This window comes from Chamaea fasciata, unplaced genomic scaffold (genome assembly GCF_029207755.1).
Source record: "Chamaea fasciata isolate MVZ Bird 193981 ecotype frontalis unplaced genomic scaffold, bChaFas1.0.hap1 SCAF_16, whole genome shotgun sequence".
Classification (NCBI taxonomy): domain Eukaryota; kingdom Metazoa; phylum Chordata; class Aves; order Passeriformes; family Sylviidae; genus Chamaea; species Chamaea fasciata.
Window position 1 is genome coordinate 10,144,871 of NW_027094101.1, and position 13,869 is coordinate 10,158,739.

The 13,869-nt window shown below is 49.6% G+C and overlaps 1 protein-coding gene across 7 annotated transcripts in view; it reads right to left on the reverse strand.

Moving 5' to 3' along the window:
* ARHGAP17 (Rho GTPase activating protein 17) overlaps positions 1–13,869 on the reverse strand; it is a 40,544-nt gene that overhangs the window by 17,342 nt on the left and 9,333 nt on the right. For all 7 annotated transcript variants that reach the window (XM_066198441.1, XM_066198440.1, XM_066198435.1 and 4 more), the window contains exons 2-4: positions 5,729–5,768; positions 2,113–2,217; positions 1,101–1,177 (exon numbers count right to left, since the gene is read on the reverse strand). In XM_066198441.1, coding sequence (XP_066054538.1) covers positions 1,101–1,177; positions 2,113–2,217; positions 5,729–5,768 — 222 coding nt within the window. The remainder of the gene's footprint in view (positions 1–1,100; positions 1,178–2,112; positions 2,218–5,728; positions 5,769–13,869) is intronic.

The following is a 13,869-nucleotide window of genomic DNA, read 5'->3' on the forward strand; positions in this document are numbered from 1 at the left end:
TGGAAGAATCACAGGAAAGTGTCATGGAAGTCACCAGTGACTGAAGAGGAAGGATTCAAGGCAGAGCAGAGCTTTAGAAAGCTCTGTGCTGTAGAAAACAAAGCATCCCTTCATGGCCTGAACCCAACTGCTCTGTTTTCTCCTGGAGAAATCTGGGCTAGGCAGGTGCTAAGCCTTTGTCTTCTAAATTCCTGAACCATGACAACACTCTGGAGGCTTTTAGACATCCAGGTGATTACAGCAGCCCTGAGGGCACAGAAGTCAGGAGTTATTTCCAAGCCCATCCTTCCATCTCGCCAGATGCAGGAAAAATTGCTCAATGCAGTGCTTCATTTTCTCCTAAGCCCCTTTAATGTGAAGGTCTTAACACCCTAATTCCCAGCAATCCCATCCCCAGCAGTTTCAGGCTCCAAACTCATGACTTAACCTTCATTTTATGCTTATTACAAGGAAAACTCCTACTCTGTAAGATTTTTATCCAGGTTTAAATCTCCTGCAGTGGCTCAGAAATATGTTCTCAAAGGTTTCTAAGGTCACTCTACACTGTCTCCATAAGAATTCCCACCAGCAATGAAAAAACCCACTTGGCTCCAGGAATTCAGCACATGGGGGTTCGTTTGTTTCAGCCACTTTCCTGTGAACTGCAAATAACCACTTTGCCAGGACAGATAAATTTGGGCTACTTTGAACTAGGAGCCATCAATGCAAATTGACATTGTTTTAAGTCATCAATTCAAACCTGCAGAACACAGTTTAAAATAAAAATGCAGTTTATTTGTGTAATACACAACATTTTAGACTTCAAATGGAGATGATAATTTTCCTAACCCACAAGGAAAAAAGAGCATTTTTAGAAGCTTTTATGATAGCAGAGAATCAGAATCCTCTGGAATGCAATTCAGCCTAAAACTTGTCTCCAAATCATTCCAGAAAAGCTGCTGACTCACTGTTTCTCCCTTTGGATTAGAGAAAAAAAAAATCTAGAAATATTAAGTTTTATTAGATTGAAACCAGCCTTTGTGCACCCAGAGGCTCTAATTAGAGCCCTGCAGGCAATAAGACGTCAGACAGCAAGGCAGGAAAAAGAGGCAAACACTTACCCCAGCAGAGTTTCATCACTCAGCTGGATGGATCCTTCCTGCATATTTTGAGCCAGAGCTGTTAGAGGAAGTTTTTTCTATGGAACAGAAGGAACAGTGCTTAGCTTAGTGCTGCTCACTCTTTCCAGATTCCCCAGCACATCCCCTCTCAGCTTTTGCTCCTCTCCCATATGGTTTCTATTACACAAACACAGCTCACTCTTGGACCCCAAGAAAATGCCAAGTCACAAAAAGTTTCAAGGCCCAAAACTCCTGTTCTCAGACACTCTGAAAAGCACTTTCTCCTCAGTTTTAGCTGGAATGACTGGCCCAAAGCGTATCTCAGCTACTGCCAAGGAGAGATAAACAGCCTTAAGCTGAGATTTAAGCAACCAGCCTGTCATGTCTCTGTCCAGAGGTCCTGTGTGCCCCTGCTCTCAGATCTCTGTTACTCAATAAAAGGACAAAGTGGCAATGTGAATTATTTCTGGTCTTGATGCTTTAAGAAAACCCACCCAGGGCTTTGCTAAGGAGGGGCAGAAATCAAGTGTGTACAGAAAACCATTTCCAGCCAGCTGGAGGTGTCAGTGCCCGAGGGCAGCCCCAGATGTGAGGGGCTGGGTCAGAGCTGCAGATTGTCCCCCCACTGGCTGGGTGTCAGGAGAGCTCCAAGCACCCAGCAGATTGCAGGGACAAGTGTCCTGGCACTGCTCAGGTGTTCCCAGGCTGTGCTGGGATGGGATGGGCTTTCACTGGGCTTTCACTGGAATTTCACTGGAATTTCACTGGGGTTTCTCTAGGGTCTCATTGGTGTTTCTCTGGGGTCTCACTGGAATTTCACTGGGGTTTCTCTAGGGTCTCACTGGTGTTTCCCTGGTGTTTCACCAGTGCCAGAGTGAGCTGCTCTGGCAGAACCTGGCTCCCTGGGCTGCAGTGAGGGCAGGGCTGGCCTGGCAGGGGCAGCAGGGTGGGAGGCAGGGCACACAGAGCTGTGCTCACACACAGAGCTGTGCTCACACAGAGCTGTACTCACGTGTCTCTTGTCAGGGTCAGTGCCATGCTGGCCCTGCAGACAGGCAATCAGCCTCTTCTGGGCCAGGTGGCACACGGACCTCACCGTGTCCAGCCTCCTCTCAATCTGCTCAGCCCCGGGGGACAGGGCAGGGAGAGAAAACAACACAAAAACCAGAAGTTATTTCCCTGGCCTCAGCAGAAAACCTTCCCCCCGTAGCACACGGCGCTCCGGGTTTGCAGATTTCTCAAATTCTCCAGCTCACAAAGAAGTGCAGCTGCTCAGCAGAAGTGCCTGACAGCAAAAAATGCTTGGGGGGAGATTGAAATTGGTTTTTCCTTCAGTGGCACAGAATTCAGTCAGAGCTCATGGCACTGCAAAGTGGGAAAGGGAAAAAACGTTGCCCTGCTTGGCACCTCAGCAAAAGGGAATCAGGGTGACATATGAGGTGAGTGGCACATCCAGGTATCTGAGACACTCATTGAGGGAGAAAACTGTGGGAAAACTCCTCATTTTCACTGTGACCTTGTAGAGCAGGTGCTGAAGACACATCTGACAGCTCCTTCCCTCTGTACAAACCTGCACTCCAGGCTCCTCCTGCACGTCCTTCCCTGACTGTCAAACACAAGGACAGAGCTCCCACAGGCTGAGCAAAACAGAACTTTCAGGAAGAGACTATTGGGATTCAGATGGGATATGGAATTAAAAAAATAGCAGTCCAAGCCCAAACAAGAGTTCTGTTTATCAGGATCTAATTCAAACATGGCTTCATACCCAGCCTGTGAATAGGACAAACATATATACCATCAACTGCTCTTTTAAGGGATTCTAAGCAAGGAATTTGGACTATTTCATTTCAAAGAACACCAAAAACAAACAAAGGGATGAGCAGTGGGACAGGACTGCTCATGGCACTGAGCTCTCTGTGCACAGCACCCAAAGAATGCTGTTTATCTGCATTTTGATGAGTCACCAAGAATAACAGGAGGCCCTTTGGAATGGGTTCTATTTAAAAAGCAAGGGGAAAAAATATCCGCAGAAATAATCTGAGCAGATTCCAGTTTTTCATACAGCCCTAAAATCACTATTATTCTATTTTCAGGAGGGCGATAGGAACCCAAGCTGAAGTGCTCAAAAAGCTCAGTAAAAATCTGTTTGCAGAGAAATTGCCATGAGATTGCTCTGAGAGCACAAGGCTCTGCCTTTTATCTGCAGAGCATGGAGCAGCAAATTCAAACTTAGGTCCAGGTGGAAAAAGTCCATGTGGAGATCAGAGAACAAGCAGGTATTGTTTGTGGTCTTTTGTTGCAGCTAAGATAATTCACTTCTCTTGTGTCATCTTCCAAATGAAATTCTGGAATGGTTTGGGTTGGAAGGGACCCTGAAGCCCATCCATGGCAGAGACACCTTCCATGATCTCAGGGTGCTCCAGGCCTGGCCTGGGACACTTCCAGGGATCCGGGGGCAGCCACAGCTGCTCTGGGCACCTGAGATTTCCCAGGGAGGAAACACCAGCAGCACATTGTAAATCATCCTGTTGTTACCAAAGAATTCATTTGTGCAAGGTCAGGCAAAGTTAAAACTGCTAAGTCTGAGCACAGGGTTTTCCCCCACCTGGGACAGGGTGACACCCTGAACCTGAGGCACCTGTGAGAGCCTGGCACACCCCAAAGCCCACGGCAGCCCTGGCTGGTGGCTCAGGCTCCCTGGAAAGGCTCCCACATTCCCCAGCCTCTTCCCAGGCACCCTGAACTGCAGGCCCAGGGCAGAGACTGACAGGAGGGATGTGACCCCAAAACTCCACAGTCACACCCTCTCCTCTCTCATCTGCCTTCTAGTGCAAAGATGTCAAGAAAACCACAGAGGACATTCATTTCCTTCAAGCCACCTCTGAAGTGACAATGTGACCCACAGGCCAGGCTGTCTGTCCCCTCAGGGCAGCCCCAGAGCACAGAACATCACACAACTGCTTGATTATCTGCCAGAGAGCAGGGCTATTGTAAAGGCCTTTCCAGAACTGAATTATGGCCTTTGTCTTCAGATGAAACACATTGAGCAGACACTCGAAATGGAGCACAACCCTTCAGAAAACAGAATAAAAAAAAGCTGTAACAATCCTGTGGCAAAGCCTGAGCTAAATATAAACGAGCCCAACTGTGAACCGTGTTTGTGAAGTGAGCAGCACCACGTTTCCAAAGTCTTGGGTTAGATAAGAGCCTCCTGCCCCTGCACAAGCCCCCAAGAACAAACAAACAAGTGAGTAAATTCTTCCACTTGGGTGTAGCCAGGCTGCTCGGGGCCTGGGAAAGCCTTGCTTGCAAAATTTTTTTGGCAACGAGCAGCAAGAGCTTTTGGCTTTCACTTCTTGTTACTATTCTGCAGCTAAGCAAGAAAGCAGATGGGCCCTCGCAGGCCAGCAAGGTGTTTGACATCCTCTGTGGCACTGAGCTGCACATCTCCTCAGAAACTAACAACACAACTGTCACACTGGCAAGGGAGTTTTAGTTTAAATAAAGCAACCCCCTGAGAACAGGGTGGAATGTTTCAATCACACTGGCACAGGTGCCCAGAGCAGCTGTGGCTGCCCCTGCATCCCTGGCAGTGCCCAAGGCCAGGCTGGACAGGGCTGGGAGCAGCCTGGGACAGTGGGAGGCATCCCTGCCGTGGCAGGGGTGGCACTGGGTGGGCTTTAGGGTCCCCTCTAACCCAAACCAGCCTGAGATTCTGTAATTCCATGTATTTGTGCTGAACTGATGTTTGAAGGCTGCCACTTGAACCCAGGCAGCTGCAGAGCTCTGAGGCAGAAGCACTTCCATCATCTGCCTGACGCCCCTGTTCCATCTGCAGGCCCTGACCTCAAGCAGGCTGAGCTGATTTGTAATTAATCAGAAATAACACCACACTGGAGGTCCCAGGAGCAGCCAGCCTGACTTCCCTCGCCAATCTGTGTTCTTTTTATAAACCCTTCATACAGAAAGCAGAGGAAGGCAAGGATGTAGGACAAGTCTGCAGGCAGATCTGCTCCGTGGAATCAGTCACCCTCGTTAATGTGACAGCTGCAGTTTAAATTCCACCAGGAAAGTCGTGTTTGATGAGATGATAAATCTGCACAAAGATGACAAGTCTGCAAACAAATCGATGTCAGCGTGACAAATCTGAGAACAGACGTCACAGCCAAACAAGAAGCATTTGTACACTCACTCCAGGCAGTAACAGACTTTATTAGTGAGCAGTTGGAATGATTTCTGTGCCACTTCTCTTAAGGCCCCGTTGGTGTGTTCAGGTGAGGGCAGTGAGGACAGAACCCAGCTGTGCCCAGCCAGGCTTTCTCCATCCTCCCCAGACAGGCTGCCAAGACGTCAGCACCGGTGGTTCATGGCCTTATCAGCCTCTTCATCTCATTAAAAGTCAGAATGGTTCCTCCTCCTCTGCACCAAGCCACGTGACTGGACTCAGAAACAGAAGTAACTGAGTTTTCCTACTCAAAATGTACCCCAAAATGTTTTTTCATGTGCTGGAAGGTCAAAGATATCCAGGGTTCCATCCCTGGACATGTGCAGTGTTTATCCCCACAAACCTCAGAAGGCTCACACATCACAACATTAAAAACAAATCCACATGAAGCATGTCACCATACCTGCAACAGGTCCTCACTGAGTACCTCTGTCCTCTCAGCCCTGAGGGAGGAAAAAAGACACTGTCAGACAATTGGCATCTTCAGGGTCACAGATTGCCTTGACAATCCCAACAAAACCTGCTCAGTTCCAAGGTACAACCCCATCGCTGCTCCTGCTGCAAACAGCAGCACGTTCAGCGTGGCACAGGCAGCCCTGGCTCCCAGCACAGGGATTTTGGGAAGCCCTGACATCCCTGGAATGCCCAGCCCACAGCACAAATCCACTGTACCAAGCTCCAAATGGCATTTCCAACTGCACATGGAATAACCCAGAACAAACTGCAACCACTGCACCGGAATATAAAGGAATATAAAGGAATATAAAACCATGAGGAGAGTCACCATCAGCTCTTTGCACTGCAGAGCTTTACCCCTCAGGAGCAGTGGGAATGGCAGCCTGGAGCTTCCCTTAACTCCCCACACACAAAACCTTCACCAGAAACCTCCCATCACCTCATCTTAATACTAAACAGAGGGTTTGGTACTTGGAAAGCTCATGAGCAGTTAATGGTATTCCCAGGAAAGTCTGCCTTCAGTAGAAAACCCCTGACTGCTTCCACTCACTTCAGACCAAAGCTACAGACACACTCCTGTGTTTACACACATACTTCCACACCTTTTGTCATCCCAGTTTACACAAACTTTAAACTGTTTCATGCTGACACAGGTTTGTTTGTTGTTGGCACTCTGGCTCTAACAGTGATTGATTCCCCCTTTGCCAGGCCAATAAAATAAAGATAAATTCAACTCAACCTGATCTCTCCCTCTGTGCTGCTCACCCTTACTACACATCCACACCACGGAGCCCTTGGAGGGACTCCAGGACACTCTTTTCCTGTTCAGAGAGTTTCCCCTGCTGCTGCCAGAGTCCCTGAGCTCCTCCAGACTTTATCAGCCCCTGCAATCTGTCAAAGAACCCGCTGCAGAGCCGGGCACGCACGGAAAGCTCGTGTTCCTGACCAGCCCCCGGCAGCTGAACGTGCCAAAAGCCTCCCAGGACAGGATTCCTCCAGGTCTGGGTGGGTGTTCTTAAAGCAGTTATTTGACTTCCATTTTACAGCACATCATCTGCTTGAACTAGTTGTGAACCACAAGGTGTTTAATAATTAAGTGCCAGAATAAAGTAAAAGCTCCGAGCCCTCAGCCAGACTCAGACAATAGCAGCTGAAATGCTCTGACAGCACTGGAATATTTATTTGGTGAGGAAAACACAGACAAGATTGATAAACTCTTCTCCCACCCAAACAGAAATATTTTGTCTGACAGAAATCACATCCTGTTGGAGAGCAATTATTTATACTTATTATTTATAGATATATATTTCATCCCTGCAAAACCCACTCTGCTGTAGCCACAGCTTTAATTCAAACTCCCTCAAATATTGGAACAGAGCTTCCCTACAACTTTAGAGTAATACAAATTTTGATCTCTCCTTCCCTTCCTTTTTCTGGGACATTCTACCTTCTGGAGTGAAAAGCAGTGCTGGCTCAGGACTGTGCTAGCAGAACTTTGTTCCCAGTTTAACTGTGGTTACCCACACACTATGGATCGTTATGTGAAGTGCAAAATAACTGTTCTCCTTTTTCTTAAGCTCTCTTTGCACACTGAACTGGCTTCTCCAGGAGCTGCAGGACAGTGCAGATCTGCTCCCTGGGATGCTCTCCCCAGGCTGGGTGGCAGCAGGAGCGTGGCCAGGCAGAGTCACAACAGCTCCTGGTGATGATGTCAGGCTCGGAAGTGCACGGAGGGAAGACCTCACCCTTCCTGCAGGCCCACATTCCACCTTTAATAAGGAAGCCAAGAAAGAGCCACTAAATAATGTTGTTTTTCAGTGATTACAACCATGAAAGAGAAAACAGCCCTGTGACAGCAGCACAGCCCAGCTCCTCTCTGCACAGGGGAAAGCAGCAAACCATCAAAGGGACCTGGCTCCTCTGGAATTAACCTCTGTCTCCCCTGGAATTACAGGTATGACCAGTTTTAAGTTTACATCCAACTGCAGCTTCGAGGGATGCTAATTCCTTCTGCCAGCTAATCAGGGAAGCAGCAAACTTCTAAAAAAAGAACAGATTTCCTTTTTCACTGCTAAACTTCTGTCCTCAGCCCTCGTCAGGGCTTATCTGCACCTCATCTGATTGAAGCAATGAAGAAACCCTTCTGGAATCAAGAACTGGATTCCAGTTCCTGATCTGGAATCCTTCTGGAATCAAGAACACTGCAGAGTGTTCCCAAGGGCTTCCCCAAGGCCAGCAGGGCTGGTCACTGGCCACCAGCCTGGAGAGCCTGCACTGGAGCTTCCCTCCCCCAGGGGACCCCCTGAGCCCAGCCCGGCCGAGCCTCTGAAGGCCAGGCTGCAGCAGTCAGGGCTGTTCACATTCCCAGAGCTCAACTCCACTCAGTCCAAACAGTTAAACCCGGGTTGCAAAATGAGGCCCCTCCAAGCCTCTGATGGGGAAAGCACGGCCTGCCCAGCCCCTCACCATGGAGGGTCCTGCAGGAGCTGTTCCTGTGCCTTGGGAGGGCAGGACCCACAGGGAAATGGGGACCAGAGCCTCCCCACAGCCCTGGGACAGAGGTGACAATCCCAGAGGTGATGCTGGCAGGGCAGGGAATGTTGGCAGGGCTGGCACCCCACCTACCACAGCAACAGCACAGGGATCTGCAGCTGCCCAAATCCCAAATATCTGCCAGCCTGGCACTGCTCCACTGCAGCAGGATGGAGCTGCTTCCCTGGGAGAGGAGTCTCTGAGAACTGGAGCTTCTCTGCTGCTCCACAAGAACCTTGACATGAATCAACTGGCACTGAGGTCTTAAGCCAGCAGTGCACTTGAAAAGACTTGATTGTAAAAACACAACTGAACAGGCACTTGTTGTGGCTGTAATAATCCTCTTAATGGCAAAAGGGGATAAAACCACTGAATTCTGTGAAATCAGTGCTTTCACACAGTCAGCACAACGTCCTGCCCGCTGTGCAGAGCTCTGTGTGCACTGCCCCTGTCCTGCATGGATAGCAGCCCTGGCACAGCTGGGATATAGGAACTGGAATAATTTGACAGAAACAGCAGCTCCTGAGCCAAAGCAGCTCCCCCAGCTCGCCCTTTGGACAGACAGGCTCCCTGACACAGCTCCAGGGTGGGAGAGGCAGCAAAGGGCAGGGCAGGCTCTGAGCACAGCTGGCAGCTCCAGCCAAACCCTGAGCAGAGCCAGCCCTGCCCTGCACCATCCCAGGACTCCGAGGAACTGTCATTTGTAACAAAACTGTTGTTTCTTCAAGCAAATCTTCTTTTTAAGACAGCTAATACTGAGCAGGAAATAGGATATGGAACAGAAATGCTGGTGCCATTTCCCACCTGGGGGTGGCATGGCCTTAACTCCCTCCAAGCAAAAGCCAATTGGTTTTACAGGGAAAGCCTCTATTTTTTCATTCTAGACATGTTAATCACAATACTTTGGCATGCTGTGACATTTTAAAAATGCAGTCCATGTGCCCCTAATTGAACTCCTGCCAGAGTGTTTTATGGTGTAATTCCTTTTAATTCCCTTTACTTTTCCCCTTCTTTCTGACCAGCCTGAAGCCCAGCTCAGCCACGGGGCTCTGCTGCAGCTCTGAGCCTGGCTCAGCCCAGGCAGGGTGGGCACAACAGCTCCCACCCCACGGGTTAAAAACTCATCCCCTGGCTTGGTCATTGCGCACCTCCTTCACACTCCCAGGCCAGAAGTCTTCTCTGTACATCTGGAAACAGCAGATGGGAATTCCTGAGATAGAACTGTTTTATCTTCCATCGGGAAAGGATTTACATTTCCACGTACAGAATGGAGAGAGTCTATTAAACCTGCTACTGGGGATTTAAAACAAATAATGCTTCATCTAAACAGTACCTGAGAGCCCCCTGGTCCTACCCATCTCTGGGGCATCAGTACTGGAGCAGGGCTGATCTCCAGGGCAGGTCAAAGCTACAGAACCACAGCAAGAGACTTTTCACAGGGGCCAAGGGGGAATGGCTTCCCAGTGCCAGAGGGCAGGGATAGATGGGATACTGGGCAGGAATTACTCCCTGGGAGGGTGGGCAGGCCCTGGCAGAGAAGCTGTGGCTGCCCCTAGATCCCTGGCAGTGACCAGCACCTGGGACAGTGGGAGGTGTCCCTGCCCATGGCAGGGGTGGCTCTGGATGAGCTTTAAGATCCCTCCCAGCCCAAAGCATTCCAGGATTCCATGAAATCCACACTCCTGAAAGGCCGACCTGGAAGGAAAGCTGACACAAGAGCCATAAAGCCTCAGCCACTGCCAGCAGAACAAGTGACTCAGTTGAAATGTCACCGAGGAAAGCCAAGGCCTGAGTCACCCAGAGGGTGGGGACCTGGCAGAGGTGATGCCATGGCAGGGCAGGGACAAGCCCACAACCCTGGAGAGGTTTCAGTGGAAGCAGGGAGGCATCCACCCCGAACTGGAGACAGAACTAAAGCCAGCCTTCCCTGCTGGGTGGTTTTCCCTCACACAAAGGCATGTTTGTTACCAGGAGTAACCAGCCCAGCTGGTGAGGTAACCCCAGCACCTTGGGCTGGCAGCACATCCTGCTTTCCACACACAATGGGCAGCACTGGCTGCCAGGAAAAATGAAAGAATCAGCAGCTCTGCTCCAAAACAAGGAATCCACAATTAGATGACAAATTCCCTTCAAAAAGGTTTGCTTTTCTAACGCTCACCAAGACAAAAACCACCAAAAATACAACTCCAAGGTGTTTCAGGACCACCAGCTCACCCCTGCCTGTTTGACCTCAGGCTAATTTTTGAAAGGAAACCAGCACAACCCAAGGTAAGCATCAATATTCTGAAGTGGGTTTCAAACGCTCAAAAATAACTCAGAGAACACTGTCAGGTGCTAGTCACCACTCACCTTCAGTATTTTATTTAGGGAACACCACACACACCTGGCCATCAGCATGACTTTTAGTTTGCCTCCTATCCTCATTTTTCACCCCACCTAACAATGTAAGCTTTTTTCCATGTATTAAAGTTGATTTAATTGTAAATCTGGTGACCACGGATGCTTCAGTGACGCAGAAATCCCACCAAAGGCTGCTCCTTTACAACTCACCCACCAGCTGCAACTCCTGTGCTTCCAGTCCTTCAGGAATGGTGCCTCACCTCCAAAACATTTCAGGGATGCCAACACCTCAGAGCTGCACAACTGCACTTCAGGCCTCAGTGAGTGGATAAAGAAAGATTCCTGCTGCTTTGCCTTCCTTCTTCATTACCTCCACTGAGTTCCCCCACCAGACTTGTGCTTGGTCACTCACTCTGGGAGCTGAGCTCTGATCCCCCAGCCCAGCCCTGCTCTGGGAGCTGCAGGAGATAATCCTGGGAAGGAGAGCAGGGTGCTCCTGTGCAGGCCAGGGACACCCACAACAGGCTCCTCACTGAAAAGGAGGGGACTGAAATTCCTGTGCCTGTGAAATGGATCCAAGGCCGGGCTCTGGAGCCAGGCAGTAAATTCAGCTCTGCAGAACAACCACAGCTCAAGCCAAATCCTATTTTCAGGCCACTCTTGGAGGGACAGGCACTGCAGCAAGGCTCCTCCTTGTAAAACACACAGAGTGGTTTTAGCATCACTCCTTGAGAATTCCACCAAACGTGGTGCAGCTCAACAAAAGCACTAAGAAAGCTGGGTAGGGCACTTGGAGCCACAGCACTGCAAATCTGAGATGAATTTAGGCTGAACTTTCTACAGGCAAAACCACAATTGTGGTCTAAAAGTAGCAGCTCATTTACAGCAGTTTTGTTGGAGGGAAGGAAGCGATGTTCAGTGAGTTCAGCGAGTTCAGCCTGATGAGTCCAACAGCTTGTAAACTTCTGGGCACAAACAAAAATTCACAATTTAGTGCTTCCAATCACCTGCTATCCCAGCAAACCAAATACTGACTGCTGACCTCCTGTTTCAGACCTGGGACCAAGTCACAGCTATTAAAGCTCTCCTCTGGATTCTTCTTGACTCTAAAAAACCCCAAAACTCTGTCATGCAAATAACAATGTGACTTCTGTTAAAAAGTGCATTTGATTGGTGAAACTATTAATAGCTTCTGCAGGAAAGGCGAAGTGCTGCTGCAGGGGATTAACATTTTAACTGCTAAAATCCAGGGAAGGTGAAGTCCAGGAGTAGTCTCATGTTTTGTTTCCCAAAGAAAAGAATCCTATGACAAGCTGTCAGAAATTAGTGATGAAGAAACCCCAAAGAACCTGAGAGAAACTTCTTAAAGTTTCTGATGTAGCTTATCAGATGATGATATATTTCCTATGCTTTGCTTTTTCTCCCCTTAAGTACCACACTCTACATTTCTTACACTATACTTTACTACAGAACTGGAGCTTCCCAACAGGTCAACTTATTAACATAATTTATTAAAAAAAAAACCCACAAACACCCTCCACACCACATCTTGGTAACTGCTTTTAATATTTAACTGCCAGGTATTTATTTACATTTCCAAGTTTATTCTCACCCCAGGTCTCTCCCTCCCTCCTAAGCAATAAACAACCTGTTACTTCTGCAGAATAATTCACGTAAAATTAGCTGGGTGCAGTTCTGCTATAAGACACGGCCCAGCAGAAATCAACCTAAATAATCCCTGAACTGTTATTCCTGGATGTCAGGTGTAATTTTACAACCCCCGTGTGCCAACACAGCAGCAGGTGCTGCCAGCACAGGGATTCCCGTGCTTTGGGCCACAGCAGCAGCTCCAGGTGACATTTAACCCGGGCACCAGGAGCAGGAAATGATCCTGCAGCACCTTGGGGCCAGCACCTGGCCAGGGCTGCTCCCCGGGGCTGTGCCAGCTCCACTCACCCCACGGAGCAGGCGCTGGACTCTCCCTCGATTCCCTACAGCCTCTCTCCTCCCAGGGGCCCTGCCTGGAACGTTCCCCCTTCCCAAATGTGAGGTGTAGGTCCTCCCAGCCCTCCCGCAGCAGCAGCAGCTCAGACTGCCATCACACCCAAGAAAGGAACTGGTTCCCACTTGCCTTGGCCACCCACAGGCTGGGAAGTGGCACCAGCACAGGGAAATCTGTCCCTTTCAGCAACAGCAGCTGCTTAAGATCAGCTTAAACTGATCACGAAACTGCAGCCTGGGGCCAGCATTTCATCGCCACGAGGTGACATCAGCCCCGGCAGAGCTGCTGCCAGGGGTGGCCGTGTCCTCCTGCTCCATGTCCCTGGCCAGGCAGGAGCAGCCCCAAGGACTGGGCTGGCTCAGCACCCACCTGGCTGCAGAAAAGGCATTTCACAGTCACAGACCACAGGTGGGAGCTGAGGGGCCTGGGAACAAAGGGAGGGTGATGCCTTGGGAAGGCTGAGCTGGAACAGAGACTGGGCAGGGCTAGAAGATAAAGGAGATATTTATTGAAAGGCCTCCAGCATCCACCTTGGGCAGGACAGGGCCTGGCCAGGACTACACCCAAGGTGGGCTAAGAACGGTCACAAAATGGACAAATGGTCACAAGGTCTCACATTTTTAGAAGTTTTGGTCCATTTGCACATTGGGGTTTAATTGTCCCATTCCAGCTCCAGGCTGTGAGGTCCCACCCTCCTTGTCCCTCCCTCCAGCCCACCCTCGTTTGTGCTTTTGGGCTGAAAGTTGTCCTCGGTGTGCAGCAGGACAAGGATTTGTTTTGTGTCCCTGCTGTGTGCAGAGCTGAGTGACACTGACTGTGAGCTCAGAGCTGCACCCCTGGGCACCACAGAACCTGAAATACATGGAAACTAAAACTGAAGGCATGAAGGGCAGCTGGGAATGAGGCTGGCAGAGCCCAGGAGGGCTCAGGGATTATCCCACGTGTGGCTTTGGCAGCTTTCACACCTCAGCGAGTGCAGTCCCCTTGCCAAACCACCTGCTGACATGACAACTCCTCCACGTGTGAAAAGGGAAATTTAAAAAACTACCAAAACACCTTCCACCACCTCCTGAACTTCCAAACAGATCCTGACTTCCACTCCAGCCACGAGGCAGGTGGATTACCACCGACACAAGACATTTTCAAGCCTCATGATTCCTTTTCCCAGAAGTCTTGCATTGTCAGTTGCTGGAGAGGACTCCGAGCAGCAGCAC